Source organism: Hyaena hyaena, unplaced genomic scaffold (genome assembly GCF_003009895.1).
Source record: "Hyaena hyaena isolate Hyena2069 unplaced genomic scaffold, ASM300989v1 scaffold_4, whole genome shotgun sequence".
NCBI lineage: Eukaryota > Metazoa > Chordata > Mammalia > Carnivora > Hyaenidae > Hyaena > Hyaena hyaena.
This window is the reverse complement of record NW_024080636.1, coordinates 4,809,414-4,831,998: the sequence shown is the minus strand read 5'-3', so window position 1 is coordinate 4,831,998 and position 22,585 is coordinate 4,809,414. Positions and strand designations below refer to the sequence as shown.

Sequence of the window (22,585 nt, the reverse complement as noted above, 5' to 3'; positions counted from 1 at the left end):
CAGTCCAGCTGCTGGACCCACTCAGCCAGTGAGGGTGGAGGGTGGGGGTGTGAGAAGGCTGGGGCCAGGCCGCTGCAGAGACCAGGGCCCTGCGGCTGCATGGGGGGAGGGGCGTCCACACTCCACCTTGTCCTCGCCCTCCAACCCCATGTGGGGGGTTCCAGGAGAGCCCACCTTGCCCCCACTGTGAAAGGCAGGGGCGGAGGCGTGGGGGTCCAGCGCCCCAGGTCAGGACAGGAGCTCCCTCCACACTGGGATGACCCCCCCCCCCCCGTCCCTTCCCCCAAGGCCACAAGGTTTAAACAACAGAAGTGAATTCTCCTCCAGTACCAGGCGCCCAGGGCCGGGCCCCCCGGGGCTGGGGAGCAGAAGCTGGTGCCACCTGTGTCCTTGTTCTCTGCCCGCTGGCGAGCTGTGGCGCCCCCTGGCCTGTGGACCCGCCGCCCCGATCTCCGCCTGCGGCCTGCCCCGTGGGCCCTGGCAGGGAGCCCTCTCCCATGAGGGCAAGGCCACAGCAGACCAGGGCCCACCCTAACGGTTCCGCATAAACTCAGCCATCCTGTTTCCACATAAGGTCACATTCACCGGTCCTGGGGGGCTAGGACCCCAACCTCTTTTTAGAGAACACGATTCAACCCGTCACAGATACCCTGCCTTGGGCTGGGTGAGACCTGCTTCCCTACGGCTTCTCCCCGCCTCCGGCACTGCCCCCGAGGCGCATCTGCCCCCACACAGCCCTCGGGGTGGAGACCCCACGGAGCCCGCCCCGCCCGGCTCCTTCCTCAGACCCCCCTGGCACGTGACACCCCCTCAAAGGGGGCCACAGCACAGGGACTTGAGTGGCACTCCCCGGTCACACAGCCAGCCGGGGACTTGAGCCTGGGCTGTGGCTCTGCGCCGGTGCTCTGGGCACCTCTGCGACTCTGCCCACAGGACCCTGGTCACCTCCCGGGGCACAAGTGGTCACCCGGGGGCCACCCTGCCAAGCTGCACATACGCCCACTCCTGACCCAGCAACCCGGCCAGCCGGGAGCTGCCAATGGCGCCCCAGGCCCCGGGCGGCCCCACTGACAAGTGCAGTGGACAAATAAAGGAGTGCAAGCCGACTAAGCTCTAGTGACCAGGCAGGCTGGGCGAGGAGCCCAGGGCGCGACTCCCCCCCCCCCGCCATGAAGTCCCACAGTGGGGGAAGGGTGCTTCCTTTTAAAATATTTTTTTTCTGTATTTTTAAGGGAGAGAGAGTGAGTGTGAGCAGGGGAGGGGCAGAGAGAGAGGGAGACGCACAATCTGAAACAGGCTCCAGGCTCCCAGCTGTCAGCACAGAGCCCGACGCAGGGCTCGAACTTGTGAACCTTGAGATCATGCCCTGAGCGGAACTTGGGTGCCTAACGGACTGAGCCCCCAGGCGCCCCGGGAAGGGCGCTTCCTAAGCTAAGCTCTGCTTTGCCCCGACCCCGTCTTTCAGATTCCCCCGAGGCCCCAAACTATGGCTGCAGGTTCCGGTGACAGCATTTCTGCACGCTGAGACCTGTGCACGTCCCGGGAAGACGTCTGCGACCAGAGAGTGTGACCCCACCCACAGAGCCAAGCCCAGCTTGGGCAGCTGCCGCTCACCCTACCCCCGCCCACCTCCCCCTTACAGGGTAGGAAGGGTCTCTCCCCAACGGGGCCCCAGCGAGGATCCCGCGTCCGGCATAGAGGCTGGGTGCTGGCTGCGGCTGCTCGTTCGCCCGCCGACTTCCACGTGGCAAGGCCCCTGCCCCCACCCGCCAGGATTCCTGGTTTTCAGACAGAACAGAGGGGTCCCGCCCAGCTGCAGGACAGCGCAGCTCCCAATGGGTCGGTTCTGAAGTCAAGTGACAGAGATCAAGTTGTTACGAGGCCGCGGAGGGCTGGCTGCGGGACGGTGTCTTCCTCCCTCGCCCACGGGAAGTCCCAGGAGCTGTACCCACCGCCTCCACGGGGCGCTGCTCAGAAATGACGGGAGGCCCCCCGGGAAAGGGCCGCCGCTGGCAGCAAGGCCACGTTTCTGCCGGAGCCCACGGCCACCACAGGTCCCTGTGCGCATCTCCGACCAGATCCGTGTCCAGGGACCCCGTGTCGGTAGCTTGAAATCAGCCGTGGTGGCAGCATTTACACCACGGAAAAGACCCAACACATCGGGGCCTCACCTCCCTCGAGAGCCAGAGGCCACACACTTACCGGCACACCGCCGTGCGTGCACGAGTGACGTGTCCGCACACAACACACGCGTGCAAGCGGCGGAGAGACGGAGGAATGTTTCCAAAGCAGGCGTGTGCCCAGGACCCGCCACAGGTGCCGGGGTTGAAACTGCGACACTAGATTCCTTACGAGGTCTCCAGACACGAGCCACTTCTCGGAATCTGGCAGCTGACCGAGAGCGGATGGATGAAGGGGCAACCATTTCCGTGTTCTTCACGTAGGTGCCCTCGCGGCCGCTGACCACTGTGCGCAGGCGCAGGTCTCTGCTTGTGTTTGCCTTCAACCTCTCTGGATAGTTCAAGTGCACGCGGTCAGGGCGCCGGGGAGGCTCAGGCAGCTCAGCATCGGACTCTCGGTTTTGGCTCAGGTTGTGACCCCAGGGTCATGGGATCGAGCCCTGTACCTGGCTCCGCGCCGAGCACGGAGCCTGCTTAGGATTCTCTCGCCCTCTCTGCCCTCCCCTGCTCCCTAAATTCATTAACTAAAGTGCATCTAGTCATGTCTTGGATTTATGTCCATTTTGACAATATCTGCCCTGCTCTTAATTGTAGCATTTAGTACATTAACATTTGAAAATAATTATTGAGGGGCGTCTGGATGGCTCAGTTGGTTGAGTGTCTGACTTTGACTCAGGTCGTGATTTCACGATCGTGAGTTCGAGCCCCGCGTTGGGCTCTGTGCTGACAGCTCGGAGCCTGGAGCCTGTTTCGGATTCTGTCTCCCTCTCTCTCTGACCCTCCCCTGCTCACAGTCTGTCTCTCTCTCTCAAAAATAAACATTAAAAAAATTTAAAGAAAGTAATTAATGACATGGTTTGATTTAAGCCTACCACTTTTTTTTTGTCCTGTTTGTCCCTTGTTTTCTTGTTCTCATGTTTACCCTTTCTTGCCTTATTTTGGATTTTTGAATATTTTTTGGAGTTCCACTTGCAACTTCTCTATTTTCGAAGCCGTCTCTTTTTGCAGCATTTTACGGCGGTTGTTTTAGGGATCACGTGCCTCCACACCTTTTCAGTTTACTTAGGATGAATTTGGCCCCACCCCACGTCCGAGGTAGAAACCCCGAAACCCTGAACCCACAAGTTCCCTTGTTGTACCTAATGCCGTAGCTGTTGTATGTATCACACTCGCCTCTGCCTTACACGGCTCTGTTCCTTTAAAATCAGGAGGGGCAAGGACTCCTTTCTATACCCCACATATTTACCATTTCCAATGATCTTCATTGGTTCCAATATATCCAGGTTCCAAACTGTTCTCATTTCTTATCTCGTTGAAGAACTTCCTTTGGCATTTGCGTCGTCGCTGCTGTGCAGGTCGGCCAGCATTTTTCTTTCACCTAAAAAAGGTTTTGACTTAACCTTTAAAATATTTTTGGCTGACAAAGAATTCTGGTTTTCGCACTTTCCTCCCCTCCTTTGGGCAATTTATTGCCATTCCAGTGTCTTTTGGCCTTTGTAGGTTCAGCTCGCAAGTCGGCTGCACCCAACGGCTGGTCCGCTGGTATCGTTTTTCTCTGGATGCTTTCAAGATTTCCTCTTTTCGGGTTGCAAAAGCTTCATTGTAGTGTGCACTGGGTCATTTACTTTGTATTTTATCCAGCTTCGGGGTTCAAGGAGATGACTGAATCTGAAAATTTATGTCTTTGGCCAAACTGAAAATATTCTGAGCCATTCATTTTCAAATGGCTTTTGTGCCCTATTCTCTCCCCTGCCTCAGAACTCCAGTAACATGTATGTGACATATTCTGACGTTGTCCCACAGGTCTCTGGGGCTCTCTTCATATTTTTCAATCCTTTTACTCTTTAAGTAATCTTTACGCCAAACTTGGGGCTCAAGCTCACAACCCCGAGGTTAAGAGTTGCATGCTCTATGGACAGATCCATCCAGGCGGCCCCATTTCACTCTGTATAAATACACAGAGTGGGTAACTTCTATCAGGCTACCTTCAAGGTCACCGACTCTTCCGTCAGCTCTTCTCCTAGTGAACAGAGCCAGCGGTTTTATCTTGCTTCCTTCCCCCCACTCCCATACTTTCAGGTATTATATTTGGTTTTCTAAAACTCCCCCTTTGTTTCCTATGATTTCTATGTTTTTTACTGAGACTGCCAATCTTTGCATTTATTTTTTTTTAATTAGAGAGAGAGAACACGTGCGCATGAGCGTGAGAGGAGCAGCAGAGAGAGGAGCCCAAGCAGACTCCACACTCTAAGTGTGCCCAACGCAGGGCTCAACCCCAGGAACCACGAGATCACCACTTAAGTTGAAATCAAGAGTCGGACGCTTAACTGAGCCACCCCGGCGCCCTACTTTTGCATTTATTGTAAGCACATTTTCCTTTATATACTTGAGGAGGAGTATAATAGTTGCTTTCACATCCCTCATGGTTATTTCTAACATCTGTATCACTTTAAGGTTAGTCTCTGTTGATTGGTTTAGAGTAGGCTGTATTTCCCTGGTCCTTCATATAGTGATTTCTCGTTGTATGCTAGACCTTGTGATCTTGTCGTAGAGGCTCTGGGTTCCACTGGGAGCCAAGCCGCATACTCTATTCGGTTCAGTCTTTTAGCCACAGCTGGCGTCTGTCCTGCTCAGGTGTGGCTCGGGGATCCGGGAGAACTCTGGGCAGAGTCGATGCACAGAATTTAGGCTTCCCTGAGCCGTTTCTCTCCTGTGTGAATTCCCTGCCCATTTCCGAGTGACTGCCGTTCCAAACTCTGTCCTGTCCTTCCGCCAAAAAGACCAAATTTCTACTGGAGATACAGCCACTCTAACAGAAGTGCCAACTTCAGCCAGGCTCGCGTTAACAGCCACAGGACTCAAGCTCACCCTACGCCATTCACTTTTCCGAGTGTGGACCCCCCCTCCAGAATCTGTCTGTGTTCCTCCTGTGCCTTCAAGTCATTGCCTGTGGGGGCTCCAGCCAGACTGCAAACAGAGCCCTTACATATATAAACATTACAGCAATAGTTAAAGGCCCTTTGCCCCTCTCCTCTCTGAGGGATTTGGTATGTCTCCTGCCTATTCACCTTTTAAAAATCCGTTTTCTATGTATATTGTTCGAAAAAGCTTAATACTGGGGCGCCGGCTGGTTCAGTCAGTAGAGCATGTGCCTCTTGATCTTGGGATTCTGAGTTCAAGTCCCATGTCGGGTGCAGAGATTAAAGTGAGATGTTTTTTAAGCAGTGTAATACTGTATAACGTAAACAGAAATAGGGTCAGGGATGTTTAGAACTTTACACGAGTGATAACACACTGTTTATCGTTCTCTCCCCGCCGATGCACTCTCTGGCGATCTCCCCGTGTCGAGCCACACAGACCCAATTCATTCATCTTTACTGCTCAGTCCCACGGTCGTAACTCCTGTCTGCTATCCCTTCTACGGGTGGCCACTCGGGCTGCATCCAACCGTGTGCTCCGACAAGAACACGCCGTGACACTCTGGCATCCGCCTCTCTGATCACTTACTGAGACACGATTGCTGGGTCCGCGTTAGCCTCGCTCCCCTGCTAAATTGCTTTCCAAAGTGACTGTACCAACTTACAGCTCTACCAACGGTACATAAAAGCGCCTGCACCTCAAAATATTAGCAGTGGTTATCAATGAGAAGTACAATTTCACGTGATTTCACCTTCTCTTTCTATACTTTCTGTCATTCAACTCTTTCCCCCTCTGAGCAGCTGTTCTTACAACAGCGGAGTTTTCTGTTCGCAAAACAGCAGCAGAACCGGTCCGTCGTCGCCCACCCCTCTCCACGTCAGGGGAGCCCACCACCCTCTGCTGCCCACAGGTCAGGTGACAGGGCTGCGAGGTGCCCAGCAGGCGCTGCTCTGTCCCCTACCCACTCCCCTCACTTGCCTGTGTCCTGTGCACACTGCTTTGGCCTGAAATACACTGATTTGTGCATTTCTTTGCTTATTTACTCCCTGACTATTCTGGAAGCCCCGGGAAGGCAGGAAGTACATTCTGTAACTCATCTCCGTAACTGAGAGATCGGCACTGCCTGGCTTGAAGCAGGTGCTCAAGAGCACACAGGGGACGGCAGAGTGGACAGCGCCTTCCACACACTCGCACACCCACAGCAGGGGACAGAGAGCGGCCCACGCTGCACCTTCCGACTGGGCAAGACGGCTGGCCCAGGGCCACACAGCGGTGAATCCAGGCTGGTAGCAGAAGCGGGGTGCCCGGTCCCTGCTCCCCCAGTGACGGCGGCCTGGCTCTCTTCGGGGCAGACCAACTGCTTGCTTTGTCACGGACTTCTGTGCTCTGGACGGGATTCGAGAATCCATGTGTGCAGCGACAAGGTCTGGGCAGCCTGCCTGATCTCTGGAGTCACTTAATGTCTCTGTCGTTTCTGCACAAGGGAGTTGGAACAATGTATTCCCCACGTCCTGTCGACAGACACGCTGGGGCCCCGAGGCCGTGTCACAGCTCGTTGTTTCATGGTGACATGCACCACACGTGCCGACACATCGTCGCTGCCATCGCTTTCCTTTGCCACAGAAATGATGGGGGGATATTGTGCTTCAACACGAGGAAGGGTGCAAGTCCACGCTGTGCCGAAGCCGGGCTCCACAATCACCGCTTGTGCAAGGGAGACTGTTACCAAGGCAGCCACAGGGACACGTCTCAGAGTCGGGAAATTTGAGGCATATATTTCACAGGCACGCATCACACTGTAAACCCTTCTTGCATAATGCACGAGATTTGATTTAATGTCGTTGTTAATTCTGCTGTTCACAGCGGCGCGCTCTTAAGGGAGCCATCATTTTTATTTCAGCATGGATTATTTCCCCCTGGCAACAGAACCCGGAGACTTTTCTGGGGCTGTGCTGAAGTGTGCGAGCTCAAGGCCCCTCAAGGCACGGGGGGCAGACGCCAGGCAGCTTACCCGGAGGCCGTGGCTCGTCTCCGGGAGGCCCCTGGGGCCCGCTCGGCTCTCCGTGCCCGGCTGTGGTCGGTCAGAGCTCAGAGGGTCGAGTTCAGAAAACAGAAGAAGGAAACGGGGAAAGGCTCTGTGGCAGAGCAGCCAGGAAGTAAAGCGAGGGTCACCCTCCAAGCTGTGTGACAGGGCCGCTGTGGCCCAGGGTAGCCAAGGCATGAGAAGGAACAGGACGGACAGTGTGGTGAAGTGTGGGGAGCACGTGAGAACCACCCCGTACAGGCAGGGACCCAGCGGAGGAGGGCGGCTGCCTCCCGCCAGCCCCTGGGCCCGCATCTTTGCGTCTGTCCTCCGGCCCCGACCACGTTGACCTGATGGCGCAGAGCCCCCCAACCCAGGGAAGATGTGTTCAGGGCACCGCAGGGCCCCCCTCGCAGCACCCCGGGGCTTCCACCTCCTCTGCTCCAGAGACCTTAACGGGATCAACGTCCCTACGACCCAGATGGACGACCAGGGCCCAGGGACACAGTGTGACAGCCCTGACACGGGCCGGAATCTGTGTCGGGGACAACCGATCCTCAGTGGGAAGGGTCAGCCGTCCCCTGACAGGTGCTGGAGGTGCTCCAAGGTCACACGGCCCCTTCTTTAAGGACACAGGAGACGAGCAGAGCAGCGGACTGCACACCAGACCAGGGAGAGGGAGCGGTGAGCCAGGCACCCGAGCCCCCCCCAGGTTCCAGAGTGGAGCCCCAGGGCCCACATGGGCACCTGGGGGCCCGCACCCCTTCCCAGGCCTGGACAGTCTGGGGGCGGGGGTGTGTGTGTGCAACGGACATTTATCCTCTGCTTCCTGACAACCTCCCCTCCTCCACGCAGCCCGTGCTTGGGGCCCTTGGCCAGTGTCTGACCCGGCTGACACTCAGTGACACTCAGTGGAGGGTGGCAGGAGGGGGCACCACCCAGCCTGCTGCTACGGATGCGCAGTGTGCTCCCCGCAGTCCAGAATCCGTACACTGACGCCCTGAGCCTCAGTGCGGCTGTACCTGGCGACGGGGCCCTTACAGAAGGACTTCAGGCTAGATGAGGCCACGTGGCTGGGCCTTGAGCCACCAGGGTTAGTGTCCTTCTGAGGAGAGACCAGAGGGCTCGCTGCCCCCCCATCCTGCTGGGCAGGGACGCCATGGGCAGGTGGCCGTGCGCAAGCCAGCAAGAGGCCTGCCCCCAGCAGGACCCGGCCACGTGGGCACGCAGATCTCAGAGCCTGTACGAAGGACACGTCTGTTGTGGAAGCGCCTGGCCCGTGGTATCTGTGACAGCGGCCTGAGGTAACACAACGGGGCGCCACCCACCTTCCACCCCAGCCCAGCGGGGGGCACACGACTCAGGCCGATCAGCACAGACCCGACCACAGTGAGGGTCAAGGTGGGCGTGGGAGCCAAGTCTGTCTGACTGGGGGGGTCTGGGGGGCTCTGTGCTGGGAACATGGGTCCACTTTCCTCCACTGGATCTAAGCCGGACACACACAGCGCATCCCCCAGCACGGAGGGCTCAGCCGGCCAGAGACCGCAGAGCCGGGGTGCGACCAGGAGCCCTTGGCACGCCCCAGTTCCCCACCCCCAAAGTCGCCCTTCACTAAACAGCATCCCAGAGCCCCCCCACTGTGACCCCGTCCTTGGACATGACATTTGCTCTGACCTACGGGAGCAAGTATCCAGGCCACCAGCCAAGGCTTGCAAACCACATGCACCTGTGACTGCCCCTCAGCCCGCACACGAGATGGTCCCCCCACCCCCGAAAGGCACGTGGCACCCGTAGGAAGCTGCGTCCCCCCCGCTGACCTCCAGCCGGCCCGACAAGAGCAGAACCGCTCAGCCACCCGCTCCCCCGCGGACAGGGACGAACGGCCGTGACCTGAGTCACGTCTGCCACCCAGTGTGACGGCAACAGCCGCCGCCGGACGGAAGGCCCCCACCAGTGAATTCCCATCTCCACTGAAGCTGCGCTGGTCACGATCCCACAGGTCCATCCTGCTCTCAGGCACCAGGGCCGAAGGGCCAGAACCCCGGCCGTCACTAGAAGGCTCATGGGAAGTCTGCTCAATGGCAAGTTCACGGCACACGAGGCCAGAGCGCACAGGTGGCCTCGCCGTGACATGTCCCACGCTACAGGAGTCCCCCGGGCACCGTCAGGGGCCGTGGAGGTGCGGGGCGCGAGGCCGGGTCCTGGGGGTGTCCGGCCCCCATGCAGCCCCTAGAGCAGGGGCCGCCCCGCCCCCCGGCCTCAGGGCCGCCGGCGCCAGGCTCCCCGCGGGCCTCCGGGGCGGAGACCTTCTCGTAGTACTCGATCAGCAGCTCGGTGAACAGGTTCAGGCGCACGAGGGCACTCAGGGAGGACGCCCCTGGCACGGCCAGATCAGATTCAGCCCGAAGACGCACGCCAGGTCGGAGCTGTTCATTCTGTTAGAAATGCTCTCCCGGGACACCTGGAAGACACACACGAGACACGGGAAGTGACCACGGGTTCAGTGCTGTGGCCGCGCCCGGCTCGGGGCCTCGGGTTCACCATCTGCAAAGGGAAGCGGTCAGTCTCGATGCCCTGAGACCCTCAGGCTCTGGCCGTCACCCCCGGCCTCTCTTCCACACCAGAGGACCCGGGCGGTCCCCTCAGGGACAGGGGTCTCCAGCACAGCGGTGCAAGCGTGGCCTTTGGCTGTCACCCAGCCACACCACCTCTCTGATACCCACAGTTCCAGGCAGGGGTCGTTGGGGGTCTGGGAGCAGCGGGGGAGGGGGAGAATTGGCCTTACGGCACTTATGATCTCATGAAGTGGGATGCATCACCCATTTTACAGATGAAGAAACCAAGGCCCAGAAGGTGCAGGGGACTTTCCCAAAGTCATGTGGCCAGTCAGTGACAGGGGGGCCCTCAGGCCCGTCTGAAGGCCTGATATCCTGCCTCCAGGGTCCTGGGGACCGCCACAAAGCAGAAGCAGAGACCACGACAGAGCCACGGGGGTCACGGGAGAGCAGGGCACTGGGGGTGGGGCAGGACCCGGTGACGCGCCGTGGACCTGGTGAGGCCGCCCAGCCCTGCCTCTGGAAGACACCGGCCCCCCGGCCCCCACAGCGCCAAGCCTGGGGGACGTATTAACGTCAGCCTACAGACAACAGAAAAATAACTCCAGCTCCAGCACATGAGGCACAATTAGGAAAAAAGATGAGGACAATAACTTAGTTTTGGCCTCTGAGAAACGACATCAAGTGACAGAGAAGAGGAATGAAATAGTTTATTATTTTTTTAAAGCAATCCTGGGGCGCCTGAGGGGCTCAGTCGGTTGAGCGTCCGACTTCAGCCCAGGTCATGATCTCACGGTTCCTGGATTCGAGCCCTGCGTCGGGCTCTGTGCTGACAGCTCAGAGCCTGGAACCTGCTTCCGATTCTGTGTCTCCCTCTCTCTGCCCCTCCCCCGCTCCTGTGCTATCTTTCAAAAATATATCAATGTTAAAAATTTTTTTAAAGTAATCTCTATACCCAACGCGGGGCTCAAACTCATGAGCCCCAGATCAAGAGTCCTCTGCTCTACTGATGGAGGCAGCCAAGTGCCCCTGAAATAGTTTATTTTTAAAACCAAGAAATGATGTTTGACAGATGCCCACATGTGACACCGGCTGTGCCCGGAGGTCTCCTCCCCTCCATGAGTCATCACACCCCGAGGGCACCTGCCACGGAGCCCTGAGACCTGGGACAGGCCCCTGCTGTGGGGTACCACCCGTGGGTGGCTAGAGGCCCAGACCTGCACCCCACACCGCCTGCAAAGGGTCCGGAGAGGTGACGAGTCCCAGGAAGGGTCACACAACTGCGGATCTGGGTCTGGGAGCAAAGGGAAGGCTTCCCCGTTGACCTCGCGGACGCGGCTCCCGGGGTGGGCAGCTAAGTGCCGCCCCGGGGCCGGGACAGCTGTTTCTCTTACCCTGTGTAGGGGCTGAATGGCAGCCCCACACCAGCCATCTGTGGACACAACCTCATTTGGAAACAGGGTCTCTGCAGATGTAATTATGGAATCAAAGTGCGAACGTTCTGAACCATCCAGGTGGCCCAAGTGCACAAGCATCCTTGAAGGAGAAAGCGGAGGGAGATCTGACACATGAAAGGGAACAGGCCACGTGGATATGGAGGCGGGAGTGAGGTGGCCACAAACCAAGGGATGCGAGCCACTAAGAGCCGGAACGGGCAGGAAGGACCCTCCCGGGGCCGCTGTTGTGGAATAGCCCTGCCCGCATCCGGATTCTGGGCCTCTGGCCTCCAGGACTGTGACCATGACCTCTATTGCCGGAAGCTGCCCTGCCCGTGCTGCTTTGTAACTGCAGCCCCGGCACACCCGGAGCTGGGCACACGTCCCTCCCACAGGAACGGCCTGCTGGGCCCGCTCACACCGTGACCGAGGCTCGGCCAGCACCCTGGCCCGGGGACACGGCCCCTCCCTCTACAGACAGCCTGTGCAGGAGACAACGCGGGAGCAGAGGACCGCAGTCAAGAAGGTTCCATCGTGGGGCGCCTAGGTGGCTTGGTCGGTTAAGCGTCTGACTCTTGATTTTGGCTCAGGTCGTGACTTCACTGTTTATGAGGATGGACCCCCTGTCAGGAGAGCGTGGAGCCTGCTTGGGATTCTCTCTCTCCGCCCCTCCCCTGCTTGCACTCTCTCTCTCTCAAAATAAGTAAATAAACATTAAAAAACATAAATCAATAAAAAAGAAGGTCCCACCCATGACCAAGGGCAGCCAGGTATGAGTCCTCAGGCGCAGGTGACCCCGCCCGGCAGAAACGGAGCAGTGGCCTGGTCAGGCCTTCAAGTCCTCTGGGCCAGGAAGTCGTGTCCCAAGGCTGGGGAGACCCCAGGCCCTGGCGTGTGCGGGCACCGGGTGCAGGAATTTGGGGCTCCCTCCTGGGCCCTGCTTTGCCCACCCACCTCATTCAGGAAGCCCATGAGGTATCAGAGGATGGCGTAGTTGTGTTCCGGAAGGCTCTGCAGGATCTGGCGACAGCAGGTCACCCGCAGGCTGCTCTCCACACCTGCAAGGGCACAGGGGTCCTTCCTGAGTCCTTCCTGAGGGGCCGGCACAGGCACACAGGAAGTCAGCGCCGAGGACACACCTTCCCAAGGTGGGGCCTGGCTGTTCTCAGCGAAGCCCTCCCTTCTGTGAGCTCAGTTCCCTTCTCTACGATGGCACCGCGCTATCACCTCCCAGAAAGTCCGTAAAGCCAAATCACTCACTTTGTTAATGTTTATTTGTGAGAGACAGAGAGTGCGAGTGTGAGTCGGGGAGGAGCAGAGAGAGAGGGAGACACAGTATCCGAAGCAGCTCCAGGCTCTGAGCTGTCAGCACGGAGCCCGACGTGGGGTTTAAACTCACGAACCGTGAGATCATGACCTGAGCCAAAGTGAGACACTCAACCGAGACCCCAGGCGCCCCGCAAATCACTCACTTTGTAAACGGGAATGGTCTAGACCAGTGGTCGTCAAACTACAGCCTGCGGGCCGAATGGCCTATTTTGTCAATAAAGCTTTACTGGTACAGAGCCACATCCATTTGTGTCCACATCACCTGTGGCTACTTTTGCCCAACAGCAGAGCCCAGCGGCGGCAACACGGACTGACGCGCAAAGCCTAATATATCTGACCCTTTGCAGAAGTTTGTCTACCTGCTCCAGGCTAACTTAACCTGTTTGATGCCCTGTGGCTCAGGGACCCACGCCCACCAAGGGCCCGGGTGAGGCTGCCCCAGACGCAGCCGCCCACTTCCTCATCACTGCCCTCCACTGAACTCCGCAAACGTCAAGTCAGAGCGCACCCACAGCTACTCACCATCTCCCCACGCTCCTGCTGCAGACGCACACGCACCCCAGTCCGCCAACACGCTAGCCTCTCCGGGCTCAGCCTTGGGCGGGGCTGCCGTGAACCTGCGTGCTTTCCAAACACAGCCACTGCTCAGAAGACACAAACCTCCGTACCGTGAACGTTCTCGTTGGCCCTGTAGTAAAAGCCTCGCTTTCCGGAACTCAAGCTGTTGTGGGTGACGCGAATGGACACAGAGTCCCCGGGAAATGAACACCTCCAAGCAACTGACGAGCCTGGAGGCCACCATCTTGTTTCCTGGATCTCAGCCTTCCGGCCTCAACCTCCTCTTTGTAAGATTTATGGTCCCGGGGCAGATCCTAGTACAAGGCCCACCACCCATGCTCTCTAAGCTTTCACAAAGCGCTTACTGTGTGCCATGAACCATCATGCAGGCGTTTTATGAATAATCCTCGAAGCTGCCCTAATTTTATACAGATAAGAAAAGTGAGCTCAGAGAGGGTAAGTGACTTGTCCAAAGTCACACAGCTAATGCGTTATGGTGCCGAGACTTAGATCCAGATCTGTACGGCTCCAGGCCAGTGCTCCTAACCTCCTTGCTCTCCACCCGTGGCTCTTCCCTCCAGCCCGCTAGGCCAGGCGCTCCCTGCCCCGGAACCCAGACAGCCAGCGCCTCCCGGGACCCCGTTAGACGTGCGAATTCTTGGGCCACTGCCCAGACCTACGGGGTCTGAAACCCCAGGGTGGGGCCCGGGACCCGTGTTTGAATGTGCCCTCTGGGGGGGCTTGATGCCGGGGGACTCCTGGGACCCCCCGACACCCCGCCAAGCCCGCGCCTCTGCTCACCCTCCTCTTCCCTCCCGTGAGCGCCATGCACACTGCAACGTGTCACCCTGCCACACCCAGTTCAACGACGCGCCCGTCCCCGCAGCCAGCCCGGGGCTCCCGGTGAGCAGGGCCTGCGTGCCCCCTGCCCTCCTGTCCGCACCTGGCCCGCCCGGGCCGCGGCAAGCGGGTGCTGGAGGCAGGGGACACCCGTGTTTGGGAAGCACTACCGCACTGGGGGCAAGGCCGGCTCGGCCGGAACTGCTCCGCACTCCTGCAGAGGGGACCGGCGTTCCGGAGGGACAGTGAGGACGCGGGGAGGGGGCAGGGGTTGGCGGGGCCTGGGCAGAGTCAGGGAGGGGGCAGCTCAAGTGACCTGGGCGTCCGGGTGTGTTCACGGGAGACACCCGCTTCCGGTGTCCTGGGATGCGGTCAGCGGGGCAGGCTGCTTAGGCCCTTCCCCTCCCGGGACACTGGGGACCCCCCACGGCTCTGGGGTCCCTGCCGCGGCTCTGGGTGGGGACGACTCACACCCCCAGGGACATCCCCCAGGGCAGACGAGGGATCTCCTCTAGAAACCGCTCCAAGAGGGGGTTCAGGGCCCTCTGCCTCCCACCAGTCGCCACCCCCTTTCTGGACACAGAAGCTGAGGTGCTGCAGGTGGGGAGCTCCCCCAGGGCAGGGCAGGGAGGGTGTGGAGGTGGCCCTCGGACCGGACGGCACGCCCCAAGTCCAGAGACACCCTCTGCCCCCATGGGCTGTGGTGGCCTGGCCACAGGGCTGGACGGGAACAAGAAGGGGCCGCAGCCCCGTCCCCCGAGACCAGCCCTGGGCGGGCCCCCCCGGGGCAGGTACGCACTGGTGATCCCGAGGATCTGCTCACTGGTGATCCCGAAGGTCAGCAGCGGCTGGGGAAGCTCTCGCAGGAAGGTCTTCAGGATCACGGCAGGGACACGGACGTCCCCATAGTCGTCAAAGTTCACGGGTTTCCCTGGACACAGAACGCCGTGTGTCTGAGTTCAATGGGGCTGTGGGGTCCCGCTGCGTGACGGGCTCCGACGCAAACAGCCCCAGAACTCCTGAGGGGGAGACCTTCCGCCAGGCGTGACCCTGTCACCCGCTGGACCCAGGGCGCGGCGAGCGCCCTCCTTGGCTCTGCGGGACGCCTGGCCGCATGTGGGGCGCTACCTGTCCCCCCGCCATGCAGTTCGGTCCCACCTTGGAGCGGGTGCTCGGCGCACGGTCCTGGGGGACCAGCCCACAGCGCCCCGCACCGTGCCCGACGCGGCCTCCCTACCTGCGGCTCCCCCACGGGCCACGAGAGAGCGGGGCTGGGCCCGCTGGAGGCGCTGCCGAACGGGGGCTCCGTGGAGCAGCCCCCAGCTCTCAGAGCACCCGTCTGCCTGGAAGGAGACGAGAAGCCCTCGAGGCTGAAGGGCAGTGCGCGGCCACCTGCCGGGCCCGGGCTCCGGGCGCAGGCCTCGCCTGGGCGGCTGCTGGCCCTGGGCTATGGCGGGGGTCGGGGGCTGCGGGAGCCACACTCCCTGGGCCTGGGGGCTGCGCAGGCCGGGCAGGCGGGAGGCTCAGGGCGAGGGGTCCCTGTGGGGGACTCACCTTGATTGTACAGCCGCTGAATCTTGTGATCTTGTGGACGGCGTGGACGCTGGCCGATCTCCGGAACAGGCCCTCAGTGCGGAGTCCTAAGGAGAGACAGAGCCTCCAGGCACCTCACAAGTCTAGCACATGGGGATTCTGGAACATTCCATGACATTCTGATCCTGCCCTGCATCACCCTCCTGTGGCTGGCAGGGAAGGCTCCTCAGCTTGGTTCATCCCCCCCCCCCCCCCCCCCCCGCCCCATGGAGATTATCTTTGGTGGGCCTCACCTAATCAGGCAAGATTTTTTTAAAGGGACAGGGTTCTTCCTGGCTACAAAGATTTGGATCCTGGAGGTCAGCCTCGACATCTGTGGAGGGGGCCACATGGAAGGAACCTCCAGAGCAGAGGCTGGGTGGTGCCGTTACCATGGCAACCCCAGGGCCTCGGTCAGGGCTGGATACAGGAAGGTGCCCCGGGAGGACATGTTTTATCATGCATTCACTCAACAAATATATACTGAGTTCCTGCTTGGAGCTGGGTTTTTTGTTTTATTTTTCCATACAGAAGGGCGCAGGTATGTTAACAGGTGAGCGGCTCCCCCTCACGGTCCTGACACCTGGTCTCACACACTATCCGCCGTCTGCCCTTGAAATGCGGTAGCAGACTGGACGGTGCCATCAGTGACTTGTTGCGAAAGTAGAGACCGTTCCAAACGACAATCAGATCCTCCAGCTGGAGAGGCGCCGCCTCATGGAATCTTCTAGGGTTAGGACATGGAGCTCCGAGGGCGCGCCAGGTAACAGGCCCCCGGAACCCAGCAATGACGATCCCCACTTCTCACCTGCCGCACGCCCACCCCCACCCTGCAGACGGGGTGCGCTCCTATCAGGGCGGAAGCAGCCTCCAGGCCTCCACCCTTTCTCCATGGAGCTGGGTGCTCTGGCCTCAGGCCAGAGTCCTGGAGGGGTCGCAGGCGCACCCCCTCTAATCACTGAGCGCGCCCAGCCCTCTGGTGAGGCACCTGCAGACCAAGCTGTCACATCAAAGGGACCCCTTCATGGAGAGCTTTACACATAGCATCTCACTTAGGCCCCAAAGCAACCCCGTGAATCAGGCCCTGTCACTAACCCCATGGGAGGCCCAGAGAAGGTAAGTAACGGCCCAGGGTCACACAGCAAGTACACAGTGGAGCCAGGCTGCAAAGCCGGCCATTCTGTGTACCTGAGCCCATCGCGTGCTGGCCACCCTCCCCGCACGAGGTCCAGCCCCTCCAACTCCCTGCTCGGCACAGCGCCCAGGACAGGAGACGGGCCTCCCAGAGGCCCCCACGCCCCTGGCTGAAGCCCGCTCGCACTTACCCTTCTCGCTCAGGTACGCCACTGTGAATCTCAGCACGGGAGGGATGAGTTCACCTTGATTTTTGTCCTTGAGGCTGAGGGGAAGGAAGGGAAGCAGCAGTTTTCGCCTGGGTGTAAGAGGTCCTCTCCGCACCTCGGTGTAAACACAGGCCCGACGGGCCGCACGGGGACAGGGGCAGATTCGGTGCTGAGAGCAGGTGCCCTGGCGGCCAGAAGAGGGGCAGAAACCGGGCAGGAGCGGAGGGCTCCACACGACACGAGGAGACCCGGGGACTGCGCCTGGCTCCACGGGGGGCGCCGTCGGAGCCAGGCGCTGAGGCATGAGCCGGAGCGGGGGGAGGCCCAGGGGACCCCGACCGTGCGCTCGCCAATCCGACAACCAGCCGGATGAAAACCTCACGCGTGGCCTCACGCTGCCGAGACCCATCCTCTTACTGTGTTTGTTTGATGGAAATCGGACACACAAGGCAACTTTAAAACACACGCGCAAATGTAAACAGAATGGTGCACACGCGCGCGCACACCCCACACAGCCGGCAGCGTCAGGATCTGAGGTCGGGGCTGCCTGCGCGAGCCCCCGCGCGAAATGTGTGTCTTCCTCCTTCCTCACGTGCTGACGCTCCCGCCCGCAAGGCCGACACCCGGGAGCCCGTGCGATGGGGGGACGCGCCCGCTGGAGCCCCTCTCTGCTCTCGAAACGTCCGTTAGGTTAGCCTAGACGGCTGTGCTGTTCAAGTTTTCTAGACTGATCTCCTGCCGTTCCACCCCTCGCTGAGAGAAGGACACTGACGTCACCTCTCGGAGCTCTGTGTCTGCTTCTCCCCTGGTCTTACCACCGCGTATCTCAAAGCTCTGTTACTCGTCCATGACTCTGTAGGATTACGTCTTCTTTATTATTACGAAACGCCCCTCTCTGTCCCGGGGGGTTATTTTGTGTCCTACTTCGCCTGATATTAGTACAGCCACTCCAGTTTTCTTTTGGTTGGTGGCTGCATGGCAGATCTTTTTCTACCCTTTTACTTTTATAGGGTTTTATCATTTCATAGTTTAAACATCAGCAAGCGCTTCCTTTTATTAAATCGAAACTGAGAATCTCTTTTAACTGGGATGTTTATGCCGCTTACATTTAAAAAATTTTTTTTAATGTTTTATTTATTTCTGAGAGAGAGAGACAGAGAGAGAGAGGGACAGCGTGGACAGGGGAGGGTCAGAGAGAGAGGGAGACACAGAATCTGAAGCAGCTCCAGGCCCTGAGCTGTCAGCACAGAGCCCGACATAGGGCTTGAATCCACGAACCGTGAGATCATGACCTGAGCCAATGAGATCATGAGTCGTTTAATCGACTGAGTCACCCAGGTGCCCCGAGAGGAGTTTCTTTTTACCTTTTTTTAAGTTTATTTATTTTTCAGAGAGAGAGAGAGAGAGAGTGTGAGCGAGCGAGAGCACAAGCAGGGGAGAGGCAGAGGGAAAGAGAGTCCCAAGCAGGCTCTGCACTGTCAGCACAGAGCCTGACACAGGGCTCAAACCCAGGAACCGCGAGATCATGACCTGAGCCGAAACCAAGAGTCGGATGCTTAACTGACCGAGCCCCCACCCGGTGCCCCGAGAGAGGAGTCTCTGTCCGCGCCCCGAGCTGGCCACGGGGTGGGGGTGGGGGAGCAGATGCAAAGTCAGCGCTCTGTCCCCAATTCCTACGGATACGTGTGCGTAGCAACAGCGCCGCTGTCACCAAAATGCTCGCAGCCGTGCAGCCGCCGCAGGCGCTTCCGTCCTAACAGAGCACAGGCTGGAGGCAGCAAGGGCCGCGGGAGTGGCCCCCGGCCTGCAGAGCCTCGCTGGAGCTGGACTCCACGCGCGAGAACCGACTCGGACAACCTCCGGCTGTTTCCTTCCTCCTCCGCCCGGGAGCCCTCCCAGGTGCGCCGACTCCCCGCTGCTTGGTCGGCTCTGGGGTTCCACGGCTGAGCGGAAGGAGCCGCAGAGGTGCGGGCAGGGGGACACCCGCTCCTCCCGCGGGTCTGGAAGCCCCTCAGGCCCTCCACGCCTCTCCTCTCCCACCTGCCCCCACTGTGCGCGCAGGACGGAGAGCACAGGCGAAGGAGACGCCGCCAGGGACTGTTTTCATAAGAGTGTACGGGCGTCACCGTTGGCGCCTCTTTCTCCCCCTCTCATCTGACTTAAAAGGCCACGGCGTAGAGCAAGAATTACGAATCTGCGCTAGTGGGCAAATCAAGACCTAGTTTGTGTGACAAGAACAGCACGGAGGGGAGAAGGGACAGGGCACAGCTGTGTACGGCACAAGCAGCAACTACCATGAAGGAAGCTGTGATCCCTGCTCCCAAGACACAAACTATCAAAGTGACTCAGGAAGAAACAGAAGATCTGAAAAGATGAGGGGCGCCTGGGTGGCTCAGTCGGTTAAACGCCCGACTTCGGCTCAGGTCATGATCTCACGGTTCGTGGGTTCGAGCCCCGCGTCGGGCTCTGTGCTGGCAGCTCAGAGCCTGGAGCCTGTTTCAGATTCTGTGACTCCCTCTCTCTCTGCCCCTCCCCTGCTCATGCTGTCTCTCTATCTCGCTCAGAAATAAATCACGCTCTCTCTCTCTCAGAAATAAATTAAAAAAAAAAAGGTCTGAAAAGACGTAACAAATAAAGACATTGAATTAGTCATTTTAAATCTTCCCGCCAAGAAAAGCTCGAGACAGAGGGCTTCGCGGTGAGTCCTGCATGTTATGGAAAGATTCCCTCTGACTCTGCACAAACTCTTCCAAAACACAGACGGGCCGTGAAGCCAGATGTCGCACCTGAGGTGACCGCAGAGCAGCAGTTGTTACGAATACAGACACCAAATCACCCACAAAATACCAGCAAAGCAAACCCAGCTCCACAGGAGAAGATTATCGCCACGAACACGTGTGACTTGTCCCAAGGATACAAAGTTCATTCAACATAAAAATCAACCAGCGTAATCATCATATTCTTAGAATAAAGAACCAAACCCATGTCATCGTCTCAATAAGGGCAAAAAAAGCACACGATCAAATCTTCACATCCCTTCATGGGAAAAAACAAAACACAAAACACAGAAAACAAAACAAAACACCACCACTGAACGAGGTAGGAACGGAAAGGCTTTTCCTCCACGTCTATGAAAAACCCACAGCTAATTTCATACTTAATGGGGGAAAATGAGGCCACTTCCCGGTAAGACGGGGAAAAGACCGGATGTGTGCTCACCGGCTCCTTCCCGTCACCGGAGGCCCGGCTGGCGCAATCGGGCAGGAAAAGGAAGCAAAAGGCATCCAGGATGCAAGGGAAGAAGTAAAAGTATCTCTGTTTACAGACGACAAGGTGTTGAATGTAGAAGATACGAAACAGAAGTTCACTAAGCATCCGGAAGAACTAAGAAGTGATGTTAGGCAGGCGGGAGGAAGTAAGACAGGCGTACAAAAATCACCTGTGTTTCTATGTGCTCGAGTGAGTCCAAAACACGCAGTCACAAAACAGTTCCTTTCACAAGAGCACCGCACAGAGCGAAATACTCCAACAAGTACATTTAACACAAAAGCGCAAACACAGAGACGGGGAGCTGTAAACGTCACGGAGAGAAACCTAAGGGCCCGGGTGGATGGAAACGCGCCCTGTGTCCGTAAACCGGGAGCGGTGGTACTGGTAAGACAGTGGCCCCCAAACCAACCTTGGGAGACCGCACGGTCCCCACCGGGACCCCAGCCGCCTCCGTACAGAAATGGGCCAGCTGATTCTAAAATCAGTACGGACACACAAGAGGCCCAAAAGAAGTCAAAACAATCTTGAAAAAGAACAGACCTGAGGGCCGCACTTTCTCCAATTTCAAAACTTACTACAAAGCTACGGTAACAGAGAGCATGGCCCCAACACGGGCGGACGGAACGGAATCAAGGGTCCAGAAATACACACTCACGGGTGTGGGTGATTAGTTTTCGACAAGGGTGCCGAGGCAATTCAGTGGGGAAAAAGGAAGGGTCTCTTGGACAAATGGTCCTTGTGTGTGTGGAGTTGCTGGGGAAGGCTTCCTGGAGGCGGTGACTACGAAGGGGAACTCAGAGCAGGCAAGCCTGGCAGCACCCTGTCCTTAAGCTCCCCGGGGTCCTGGAGGTGGGGAGGGCACAGTTTCAACTCCAGTCAAGGGGAAGAAACTGGGGTTGGTTAAGCTACCAGTGTGACTCCCAAAGCTGGGACCCACACCCCTCTCTGCCCCGAGGCCCTCCCTCTTTCCACGGCCCCACATCTGCCCGGGTAGAGCCGTCCTAGACGCACACGTGCGTTTCCTCTCCTCAGCGAAGGCGAGGGGCACAGATCTCTCGGATCTCTGACTTCCCCCTTAATATATTAACTTAATTAGCTCGTTCTAAGGTGATAGCTTTCTGTCGTGCGCTTCTGAACTTAACTCAGCAAATTAACATTTGTGAATAGGATTTGGTTATGAATTTTAATGACTTTCATTCATTCACAGTCCAAACAAATTACTATTTGGTACTCTATTTAATATGTTTATTGCCATTTTATTGTAATCATTTGCAATGAAACAGCATAAAATATAATTTAAGGGGGCGACCGCATGGATTATCTCTCAAAGTGGCACACACGGAGTTTTTCAAAGATTGTCCAACGAGACTCGTCATTCCCTAAGGACACGAGGAACGGGGGTGCCTGGCGGGCTGTCGGTAGAGCACAGGGTTGTGAGATCTTGGCTTATGAGTTCAAACTCCAAGTTGGGCATTAAAACAATATGCTGAACTGATCTTTACAGTTAAAACTGGCCCCAGAACAGGAATGAACCAAGATTTTTTATAAAAGGCACTGCTGATACCCGTCTTTGATCCGGTAACGAACGGCTCTGGAGTTCAAACTCTCTGTCCACACATACCCCCGAAAGGCACCTGCTCCAGTCGGGAGAGTCGTCCCAGGAGCACTCCCCCAAACTGTACTCAGGTGGATGACTCTAGAAATCCCTGAGTTAGAGCTGTTTTGTTTCTCGTTTTTAAAGCTTTACTAGGCGGGGTGCCTGGGTCACTCAGTTAAGCGTCCAACTCTGGTTTACATTCAGATCATGATCTCGAGGTCTGTGAGTTCGAGACCCCCCTCGGGCTCTGCACAGAGCTGGCTTGGGATTCTCTCTCTCTCTCTCCCTGCCCCTCCCCCACTCAGGCATGCACGCACGCACTCTCTCTGTCAAAATAAACCAACATTAAAAAATATTTTACACCAGTTAAAATCAAATAAAGTTAGAAACTCAGTGCCTTAACTACACTAGCCACATTTCAAGTGCTCAACAGCCACAGCCGGGCAGTGCAGACTGTGTCTATCGCTGCAGAAGGTTCTGGAAGACAGGCCTCCCTTTAGCAGTGGTGACATACCCCAGGGGCCCACTCCCACCTCCTTATGAGCACGCCAGCCCCGCCCTCAGCTCCTTCTCCCAGGCCCCTCACAGGTACCTCCTCCCCCCAGGCCTCTCCCGGCCCCACACTCGTTTCCTGTGCCTGCTGTAAACTAATCACCACAAACTCAGTGGTTTAAAACCACAGAAGCTCTAGGGGCACCTGGGTGGCTCAGTCTGTTAAGCATCCGACTTAAGCTCAGGTCATGATCTCACAGTTCGTGGGTTCGAGCCCCGCGTCGGGCTCTGTGCTGACAGCTCAGAGCCTGGAGCTGCTTCAGATTCTGTGTTTCTCTCTCTCTGACCCTCCCCTGCTCACGCTGTCTCTCTCTCAGAAAACATTTGAAACAAAGACACAAAAGCTCAAACGGTCGGGCTGTGTGTTCGCAGTGGCTCTAAGAGACAGTCGGTCCGTCTTTCCCAGCTCCC

At 58.0% G+C, this 22,585-nt stretch overlaps 1 protein-coding gene across 1 annotated transcript in view; it reads right to left on the bottom strand.

Moving 5' to 3' along the window:
* Window positions 1-21: 21 nt before the first annotated feature.
* LOC120233988 (rho GTPase-activating protein 8-like) overlaps window positions 22-22,585 on the bottom strand; it is a 48,419-nt gene continuing 25,855 nt past the window's right edge. Inside the window, 11 exon segments of the mRNA XM_039235578.1 lie at window positions 22-184; window positions 331-477; window positions 7,111-7,170; window positions 9,074-9,348; window positions 9,351-9,496; window positions 9,499-9,583; window positions 12,068-12,171; window positions 14,640-14,771; window positions 15,395-15,428; window positions 15,431-15,480; window positions 16,738-16,811. Coding sequence (XP_039091509.1) covers window positions 22-184; window positions 331-477; window positions 7,111-7,170; window positions 9,074-9,348; window positions 9,351-9,496; window positions 9,499-9,583; window positions 12,068-12,171; window positions 14,640-14,771; window positions 15,395-15,428; window positions 15,431-15,480; window positions 16,738-16,811 — 1,270 coding nt within the window.